The following is a 10,380-nucleotide window of genomic DNA, read 5'->3' on the forward strand; positions in this document are numbered from 1 at the left end:
TATTTATTTAATTTTTTTTTTTTTTTTGAGGTAGGGTCTCACTCTAGCTCAGGTTGACCTGGAATTCACTATGTAGTCTCATACTGTCCTTGAACTCACTGTGATCCTCCTACTTCTGGCTCCCAAGTGCTGAGATTAAAGGTGCACACCACCGTGCCTGGCTAAAAAAGAGGCTTTTGTTTTTGGTCTGGTTCTGGCAATTGAGTTGGCGCTGGGTCTCTCTTCTCTTCAGGAGGTGTGAGTACCACTCTACACTGTTCTCCACACCACTCCATTTCCCGAATGCCTTAAGAGTGAGTGAATGTGGGAGGCTTTCAGAAAAGAAGCACTGCAAATTTGGAACCAAATTCAAGGCCCTCATGTTTAAAAAACAAAACAAAACTGGGGCCTCATGAATGATTTTTGTGGTGCACTGTAAACTTTACAGGATGCAAAAGTTCAGTGTGTGCTAAAGCTTTAGATCTCTTAACTACCTGGCTGGAGGAGGTGTCACTGTGGGTGGATCCTAGGGTTCAGCCCTAAGGTGTGTTTGGGGGCCAGTCTGCAATTGCAGCCTAAGATGTGCAGAGTGCCTGGGATCTGCCTGGGGCTCCTGCAGTGCGCTTGTGCTGTGCTGCGCTGCGTGGACCTGTGGAAGGGGCCAGCTTTCTGCCATTATGGAACTTCCCCTGGATCTGTAAGCTTCAAATAAATCCCCTTCCTCCCATAAACCGTGTCTGGTTTGGCGGATCATCCCAGCTGCCTGTGACACCCTTGAACTCACTACGTAGCGCAGGATGACCTCAAACGGCACATGATTGGCCTGCTTTAGCCTCTCAAGTGCTCCTGCTGGGAGTCCTGGCTTGTGCTGTCACACCCAGCTTCCCCACTGTCTGAACCACCCTGTGTTGCTCAAAGGGGTGTGATCCTTCTAGATAGGAAAAGGTAAGTTCATGATTGAAATGTAGGTACCTCAGAAGCGACCTAGAAGGCCTTTGTTCTTGGCACACAGGCCCTCAAGGTTTCTGTGCTTCTGTGCCCTTAGCATCTGTGGTGGTTTTTTTTGGCCTGTGTGTGTGGTGTGGTGTATGCGTGTGTATGTGTCTTGAGAGCCCCAGGTACTTGCCTGCATTTGCGTGGTGGGGAGGTGCTCACCTTTAGTGGCATAGCTAGAATGTCAGACATTCTATCCATTCTCACTCTAGCCCAGGTTGATCTGGACTTTGCTCTGTAGTCTCAGGGTGGTCTTGAACACACAGCGACCCTCCTACCTTGGCCTCTGTGATTAAAGGTGTGCCCCACTGTGCCTGGCTCCCATTCTCCCCATTCTCATTGTGAGCCAAAGTCTTACTGAGATCAGAGCTTGCTGAAACAGGGTTACAGGTGTATGTGGCCATGCCTTTATGTAGGATCTAGAGATTTAAAGGGTCTCTTGCCACTGCAAACAAACTCCAGATGTATGCATCACTTTGTGCATCCGGCTTTATATGGGGAATCAAATTCAGGCCATCGGGCTTTGCAAGCGTCTTTAGCTGCTGAGCCATCTCTTGAACGTTCCCCCCTCCAATTTTTTTTTTTTTTTAAGACAGAAAAAAAGAGACCTATGTTGTTTCCATCCATTCCAGACTTTGACCGAGGGCAAGTTCATTCTCCCAAAACTTGTGGGGTTTTTTTTTCTTTCTTTTTTTTCTCAAGGTAGCATTTCGCTGTACCTCAGACTGACCTGTAATTCATTATGTAGTCTCAGGGTGGCCTTGAACTCACGGCGATTCTCCTACCTCTGCCTCCCGAGTGCTGGGATTAGAGGTGTGCGCCACCACACCTGGCTGAAGCTCTTGTGTTTTTGTTGTTTGAGCTAGGCGTTACATAGCTTAGGTTGGGATGGAACTCCCTGTATAGCTGCAGTCACTGAACTGAGGTTCTTCTGCCTCCCCCTGCCTCACTGAGACGACGGCACTACCACCCCATTCTTTCCCTTGCATTTGGGTTTATGGTCGTAGTGGTTTGAATGTGAATGTATGTCCCACATAGCCTCAGGTACTGTTTTAGCATATTTTTATTTATTTATTGGAGAGAGAAAGAGGCAGAGAGATAGAGTAAGTGATTTTTATTTGTTTGTTTGTTTTTTGGTTTTTCAAGGTAGGGTCTCACTCTAGCCCAGTCTGGAATTCACTATGTAGTTTCAGGGTGGCCTCGAACTCACAGCGATCCTCCTACCTCTGCCTTCTGAGTGCTGGGATTAAAGGCGTGTGCCACCATGCCCGGCTCCAGGAACTTTCGAAAAGGCTAAGCTTTCTGCAAAAGTCTCCAGCAGCATTCTGGAGGAGGTGTCACTGGGGATGGTTCTGAATTCCAGCTCAACGGTATGGAGAGAGCAGGTTAGAGCTCTGGCTGGTTTTGTTTGCTTGCTGCAGTTTTTCTCTCTGCCTGCTGATATGGAAGAAAGCCGCTTCTTCAGCCATTGATGGGGTTTCCCCAGGCTCTGTAAGCCTGAAATAAATGCTTTCCTCCCATAAAGTGTGTGTGTGTCCCAGTGAGGGGCTGGGGGCGTGGCTCAGTGGTAGAGCTCCTGCCTAAAATCCCCCAGTGAGGGGGGCTGGGGCGTGGCTCAGTGGTAGAGCTCCTGCCTAGAATCCCCCAGTGAGGGTCGGGGACCTGGATCAGTGGCAGAGCTCCTGCCTAGAATACCCCAGTGAGGGGCTGGGGCATGGCTCAGTGATAGAGCTTCTGCCTAGAATCCCTAGGGAGGGGCTGGGGTGTGGCTCAGTGATAGAGCTCCTGCCTAGAATCCTCCAGGCTGGAGGGCACGGTTCAGCAGTTCAGCATTTGCCTGTTTGCGTAGCTTGTGCAACAGTGAGGGAATAAAAGCATTTGTTGAAGCCAGATATTGTGGTACATGTGCTTGTAATCCCCATGTGGTACAGAGAAAAGGTGGGGGAAGGTAACAATTCAAAATGAGAGTGGATGCCTAACTAGAAGGAAGAGGAGGGATTTAAAAGGAGTGGATAGGGCTGGAGAAATGGTTTAGCAGTTGAGGCACTTCCCTGCAAAGGCAAAGGACCTAGGTTCAATTCCCTAGGACCCCCATAAGCCAGATGCACATGGTGGCACAGGCGTCTGTACTTTGTTTGCAGTGGCTGCTGGTGTGCCCATTTTTTTCTGTATCTGTCTCTTTCCCTCTCTATCAAATAAATTAATTTAAAAAAAATAGCCACGGGGTTGTGGGGGAGGAAAAAACAATAGCCAGGAGTGGTAGCTCATGCCTTTAATCCCAGCACTTGGGAGGCAGAGATAGGACGATTGCAGTAAATTGGAGGCCACCCTGAGACTACATAGTGAATTCCAGGACAGCCTAGGCTAGGGCGGGACCCTACCTTGGAAAAAAAAAGACGTTTTGGTTGAGAACTGTGAAAGCCCATGTGTGTGTGTGTTCTTTGCAGCGCTGGGGATTGAACCTGGGACTTCATGTATATTAAAAAACAGTACTCAACCACTAAGCCACATCTGCAACCCCTGAGAGGCTGGAGTTGGTTTGTTTGGTTGGCTGGTGTGTGTGTGTGTGCGCGCGTGCATAGTGAGTGTGGTATATGCAGGTGTATATGCTGATGTAGCACCTGTGTACTCACCTGCAACCATTAAGAATCTTGGGTGTTACATTCAAAAATGGCTTCTTGGGGGGCTGGAGAGATGGCTTAGCGGTTAAGCGCTTGCCTGTGAAGCCTAAGGACCCCGGTTGGAGGCTTGGTTCCCCAGGTCCCACGTTAGCCAGATGCACAAGGGGGCGCACGCGTCTGGAGTTCGTTTGCAGAGGCTGGAAGCACTGGCGCGCCCATTCTCTCTCTCTCCCTCTACCTGTCTTTCTCTCTGTGTCTGTCGCTCTCAAATAAATAAATAAATAAATAATTTAAAAAAAAATGGCTTCTTGGAATGGAGAAATGGCTTAGTGGTTAAGGCGCTTGCCTGCAGTGCCAAAGGACATAGGTTCACCTCCCCAGTACCCAAGTAAGCCAGATGCACAAGGTAGTGCATGGATCTGGAGTTCATTTGCAGTGGCTGAGGCCCTGACACACACATTCTGTCTGTCTGTCTCTGTCAAATAAATAAATAAAATTAAAAAAAAAAAAAAGAATCTTGGGTGTCTTCCTCCATCACTCACCTGCCTGTTTTCCTCTGAGATGGAGTCTCTTACTGTTTCCGGAGCTTGCTGTTCATGACCCCGGCCACTCTCCTGTCTCTGCTCCCCACAACCCTGGTACTTGCACGGGAAGTGCCCTTAACTGCTGAGCATCTCTCCAGCTCAGTTTACTTTTATTGTTTAATCTTTTGTTTATTTACTTGAGAATGACAGACAGAGAGAGAGAGAGGGAGAGAATGGGTGCGCCAGGGCCTCCAGCCACTGCAAATGAACTCCAGATGCATGTGCCAACTTGTGCATCTGGCTAACGTGGGTCCTGGGAAATCAAGCCTCGAATCAGGGTCCTTGATCTTCACAGGCAAGCGCGTAATTGCTAAACCATCTCTCTACTCACCATGCCCAGCGCAGCCCCTAGTTTTTTTATTATTTATTTATTTATTTATTTTTGAGGTAGGTTCTCACTCTAGCTCAGGCTGACCTGGAATTCACTATGTATTCACAGGCTGGCTCCAAACTCATGATGATCTTCCTACCTCTGCCTCCCGAGTGCTGGTATTAAAGGCATGTGCCATCATGACCAGCATTAGTTTTTGATTATATATATATATATATATTTTATTTTTATTTATTTGAGAGAGCAAGAGAGAGAGGAAGAGAATGGGCACTCCAGGGCCTTCAGCCACTGCAAATGAACTCCAGATCATGCGCCACCTTGTGCATCTGGCCTACATGGGTCCTGGGGAATTGAACTGAGGTCCTTTGGCTTTGCAGGCAAACATCTTAACCACTAAGCCATCTCTCCAGCCCTGATTTTATATTTAAATCTACTGTTCACTATGTATTATTGAGGCTCATTTCCTTGCCTTTTTGTCCAACTGTTTCAGCTGCACTTGAAAACAAAATCCGTTCCCATTGTACTGATTTTACATTTTTGTTAAAAATGAGTTGATTGGGCTAGAGGGATGGTTTAGCAGTTAAAGCACTTGCCTGCGAAGCCTAAGGATCCATGTTCAACTCCCCAGATCCCATATAAACCAGACATACAAGGTGACACATTCATGAGGTTGCATGTGCACACAAGGTACCATATGCATCTGGAGTTTGATTACTGTGACTGGAGGCCCTGGCACATCAATTCTCTCCCTCATTAAAAAAAATGTATATATATGAGAGCCAGGCATGGCGGAGCATGCCTTTAATCCCAGCACTCGGGAGGCAGAGGTAAGAGGATCACCATGAATTTAAGGCCACCCTGAGACTACATAGTGAATTCCAGGGGGACTCTACCTAAAAAATTATATATATATATGCAGGCAGATAGAGAAAGAATGGGCATGCCAGGGCCTCCAGCCACTGCAAACAAACTCCAGATTCATGTGCCACCTTGTGCATCTGGCTTTCGTGGATCCTGGGGAATCAAGTGCCTTAACTGCTAAGCCATTCTTCCAGCCCAATTTATTTACTTTAGAGAAGCAGGCACCAGGACTGCAAACGAACTCCAGAGGCATGGGCCACTGTGTGCACCTGGCTTTATATGCGTGCTGGGGAATGCAACACAGACTAATAGACTTTGCAAGCAAGCACCTTTAACTGCTGAGCCATCTCCCTACCTTCTAGTTTTCTTGATGATTGCACTTATATGGTAAATCTTAAAATCAGCATGAGTCCAACAACTTTTGCAAAATTAGCCATTCTACTACTTTTTATCTTCCACAATGTTTTAGAATAAATTTATCTATCATAGTGGCTATTCTCAAAGAGAAGAGGATCATGAGTTCTAGGCTAGCCTGAGTTACATAGGCTAAACCCTCTCTTCAAGGAAACCTTTTTTTTTTTTTCCCCTTAAGGCTGGGGAGATGGCTTATTGGTTAAGGCACTTACCTGCAAAGCCAAAGGATCCAGGTTCAATTATCCAGGATCCACATAAGCCAGATGCACAAGGTGGCACGTGGGTCTGGAGTTTGTTTGCAGCAACTGGAGGCCCTGGCACACCCATTCTATCTGCCTCTTTCTCTCTTTGAAATAAATGAATTTGTTTTGGTTTGTGTAGTAGACAGCTTCAGGTCGCTGAGATGAACTTCCAAACCAGGCACAATTATGAAGAAGAGATATTTATTGAAGCTTACAGATCCAGGGGAAGTTCCATAATGGCAGAAGAAGTTAGCCCCTCTTAAGAAACCAAGCAGAGGGCTGGAGCAATAGTTTAGCGGTTGAACACTTGCCTGTGAAGCCTAAGGACCCCAGTTTGAGGCTCAATTCCCCAGGACAGGCAGATGCACAAAGGGGCGCACGCGTCTGGAGTTTGTTTGCAGTGGCTGAAGGCCCTGGCACACCCATTCTCTCTCTCTCTCTCTCTCTCTCTGTTGCTCTCAAAATAAAAAATAAAATAAACCAAGCAGAGAGAGGGGGGAGGGGAGGAAGAGAGAGAGAGAGGGAAGCCCCAGCCTCCCTCCAAAATAAAAACCCAAAAAACAAAGCCAAAAGCCACACCACAAACAAGTACTTCAGGAACTCCAGACACTTTGCATATCTTTAAACTGGAATTATAAATCCGCCACCACATCTTAGGGCTGGACTCTAAGATCCACTCAGTGACACCCAGATGTTTTCAGATCTAAATTACAAACTAATACAATCCTGAATATGAGGTGGAGAGATGGCTTAGCTGTTAAGACATTTGCCTGAAAAGCCAAAGTACCCAGATTTGACTCCCCAGGACCCAGGTAAGCCGGATGCACAAAGTGGTGCATGTGTCTGGAGCTTGTTTGCAGTGGCTGGAGGCCCTGACACGCCCATTCTCTCTCAAATAAAAATAATAAAAATTTTAAAGACTCCTGAATATATTGGGGGCCATTCACTTAAACTACCACAGTATCTACATAACCTCTTTCTGAGAGTTTCATAAGAATTGCATTGAACCTGTTTATCAATTTGGAGAGAACTGACATATTTACTATGTCAAATGTCCCATTCCAACATAAACACCAGGGCCTGGGTAGCTCGGTTGGTAAAGTGGTGGCAGGTACACACAGTAGGTGGAGACAGGAAGATAAGTCAAGATCATCCTCAGCTACATGCCACGTTCAAGGCCAGCACCTGAGAGCCTATTATCAATCAATAAATCTGAAGTTCAGGAAGAAGACGATGAAGACTTAGGGTACTGGAAACCACGTTGTCTTTCCAACCTTCTGCTTGTCAACTGGAGAAGGGTCTGGGTGAAATAAACATGCCAAGTCACAGGAGCAGGTTTGGTTTACAGGACTGATCAAAACTCAGTAACAAGACAGAAATCAGCATCCCTATTTAAGTGATAGGGGAAGACCACGCGGAATGTCATGCGAGATCCCAAATACAGGTCCAACTCATTTCTGTAGGGAACTCTTAAAAAAAAAAAAAAAAAAAGACAGCACTCTGGGTAGAGTCCGGGACACTGGATTAGCTGCAGCCACAAACTTCGAATTCACCAGTCCACTCCCTGCCCGCCAGGGGGCGGCACGTCCTTACTCCCCTGCAGCGGCCTGAGTGCTGCAGGGGGAGGATGAAGAGGTGAGGCGGAGGGCCGCGAATCCTGGGCACTTAGGTGGGTCCCCAGCAACGAGGGGCAGAGGGACAGGTTCCCGTGAGCTGCAGGAGAGTCCTGAGCTGTCAACCAGGAAAGTGGGGATTTCTTTCAGCCCTGGGCTGCATGGAGGTCAGCTCGGTTCACTGTGCTGACCAGAGGACCTGGGATGGACGCGGATTCCAGGTTTGCCTTCAGGGCTCCTCGCGATCTCGGGTCTCCTACACTTTCCTGGTCAGTTGTCCCCCGCCCCCCACAATAGCTTCACGCTTGAATCCCTTTGGCGCCGCCGAGGGCACCTGGGGACGGAGAAAACTGACCCCGCCCTTCCCCATCTATCCCCGCCCCCAGGGCGTACGCGTGCAGATCCCGTCACGTCCGGAAGCCTCGCGGTATTGCAACTCTCCCCGCCCCCCTCGCTTCCTCCTCCTGCGCAGTAGCGGGAGCGCGCAGGAAAGGGGCGGGAAGAACGGAAGCCGGGAAGGCGTTTGGCTGCTCGCGCGAAGGGAGCAGACGCGCATGCGCGCTGCACAGAGCTTTCGGGCTCGGCGAGTTGGCGTCTTGCCCTTGGGAGTCCCATTTTCCTGCTCTTTCCCGGAACCAGGGTGCGGGTCTGCGGCGTCTCCTTCAGAGGGCCAGCGAGCCCGTGCACCGTGGGACGGAGACGGTAGGTTCGAAGAGCTGGGGGAAAGAGGGCGGTGGAGGGGGGAGCCAATGTGAAGATGGGGGCCACGTGACGAATGAATGAGGACTGAGGGCCGGGGTGTGGTGGTGGAGAGAGCGGAAGTTGTAGGGGCCTCGAGAGCGCCCCCTTCCGGCATCACCCTCAGTATAAGGGTCGGTGGGAAAGGGTCCCTGGTCACTTTGGTCCCTTCCCCATCCCAGGACACACGTCGCATGGCTGAAAACCGTGAGCCCCGCGGGGCCGTGGAGGCCGAGCTAGACCCGGTGGAGTACACCCTGCGGAAACGGCTTCCCCATCGCCTGCCCCGGAGGCCTAATGACATTTACGTCAACATGAAGACTGATTTTAAGGCCCAGCTAGCCCGCTGCCAGAAGCTGCTGGACGGTGGCGCGAAGGGACAGAATGCATGCACGGAGATCTACATTCATGGCTTGGGCCTGGCCATCAACCGCGCCATCAACATCGCCCTGCAGTTGCAAGCAGGCAGCTTTGGGTCTTTACAGGTGGCTGCCAACACTTCCACCGTGGAGCTCGTAGATGAGCTGGAGCCAGAGACTGACACGAGAGAGCCGCTGACCAGGATCCGTAACAACTCCGCCATCCACATCCGGGTGTTCAGGGTCACGCCCAAGTGATGGAAATGAAACTGACGCCCGTTCACAGCCCTCAGCTAGACCCAGTTGTGGCCGATGTGGGTCTGCCTCTGTGTGGCCCAAGCTTGCTGAGTTTTTTCATGGACCTTTTGTCAGAGCTGCATTTAAACAGAAAAATAAATAAATAAATGAGACCTCTTACCCCCGCTCAAAGGACTGTGGAGACCTGGAAGGTATTGTATTTTGTTGGGCCCAAGAGGAGAGCCCTTCTTTTCCTGTACAATAAAAAAAATACCAAGTTGTGTTGGGTGCCCTGCCTCTGGTTGCCACCGTTTCTTCCCTGTGTTTCTGTGTATACTTGAGTAGGAACGATAGGAAACATAAGTATTTAAGTACAGGTGGGAAACCTGTACGTAACTACAAACTGTAACATGAAACAACAGATTTAGTATGTCCCGAAGCCCAACTGTACACCCAAACTACACAGACTGTGTAACATGAAGCAGATTGTTTAGTATGGTACTGAAGCCCAACTGCACAGGCAGGGAAAAGATTATACTACAGACTGTGTAACATGAGACTGGTTGTTTCATATGGTACAGTCGTCCAACTGTTACAATGTCTGCTTGAAAGGATTTCATGCTTTCAAGGAAGACGAGGCAGGTGGAGTGTGCGCTTACCAAACAAGCAGCTGGGAGAGTGGTACCTTCTGGTTATGCCAGTTTCCTCTTTGATTGTTGTCAGGCAATGGAATGGTGAAGGTGTAGATGAATGAGGTAGGCTGGGGAGGTAATTCAGTGGTACAGAACTTGGCTAGAATTCACCATGGAAAGTCTGGGGTGTTGCTCAGTGGTAGAGCTCCCACCTAGCATCCCCCAGTGAGGGGCTGGGGGCATGGCTCAGTGGTAGAACTGCTTAGAATCCCCCAGTGAGGGGCTGGGGGTGTGGCTCAGTGGTAGAGCTACCATCTAGCATACCCCAGTGAGGGGCTGGGGGCGTGGCTCAGTGGCAAAGCTCCTGCCTGGAATCCCCCAGTGAGGGGCTGGGGGTGTGGCTCAGTGGTAGAGCTCCTGCCTAGAATCCCCCAGTGAGGGGCTGGGGTGTGGCTCAGTGGTAGAGCTCCTGCCTAGAATCCCCCAGTGAGGGGCTGGGGCTGTGGCTCAGAGAGAGCTCCTGCCTAGCATCCCCCAGTGAGGGGCTGGGGGTGTGGTTCAATGGTAGAGCTCCTGCATAGAATCCCCCAGTGAGGGGCTGGGGACGTGGCTCAGAGGTAGAGCCCCTCCCTGTGCGGGGAGAAGCTCAGCAGTGGAGTACTTGTCTAGTTGAAGTGCTGGGCTCAATCTCCAGTACCACAAAAATGAATTGTTGGGGACCACCCTTAAAGAAATCCTTCATCTTTCCCTTACCCCCTCCTCCACCCCTGCTGCAT

At 49.6% G+C, this 10,380-nt stretch overlaps 1 protein-coding gene across 1 annotated transcript; it reads left to right on the plus strand.

The window, feature by feature from the left end:
* Positions 1-7,690: 7,690 nt before the first annotated feature.
* On the plus strand, positions 7,691-9,267 carry Pop7 (POP7 homolog, ribonuclease P/MRP subunit). Its single transcript, XM_004666303.2, has 3 exons — positions 7,691-7,859; positions 8,025-8,340; positions 8,559-9,267. Exons 1-3 carry the CDS (start codon positions 7,843-7,845, stop codon positions 8,991-8,993), a joined length of 768 nt encoding a protein of 255 aa, XP_004666360.2. The 5' UTR covers positions 7,691-7,842; the 3' UTR covers positions 8,994-9,267.
* The last annotated feature ends 1,113 nt before the right edge of the window (positions 9,268-10,380 follow it).

This window comes from Jaculus jaculus, chromosome 2 (genome assembly GCF_020740685.1).
Source record: "Jaculus jaculus isolate mJacJac1 chromosome 2, mJacJac1.mat.Y.cur, whole genome shotgun sequence".
Taxonomy (NCBI): Eukaryota; Metazoa; Chordata; class Mammalia; order Rodentia; family Dipodidae; genus Jaculus; species Jaculus jaculus.

Bases quoted from the DNA above. Each gene is read 5' to 3' on its own strand.
- Pop7 (XM_004666303.2), top strand. The intron at 8,341-8,558 runs GTAGGTTCGAAG...TCCCCATCCCAG, and splicing joins TGCACCGTGGGACGGAGACG to GACACACGTCGCATGGCTGA.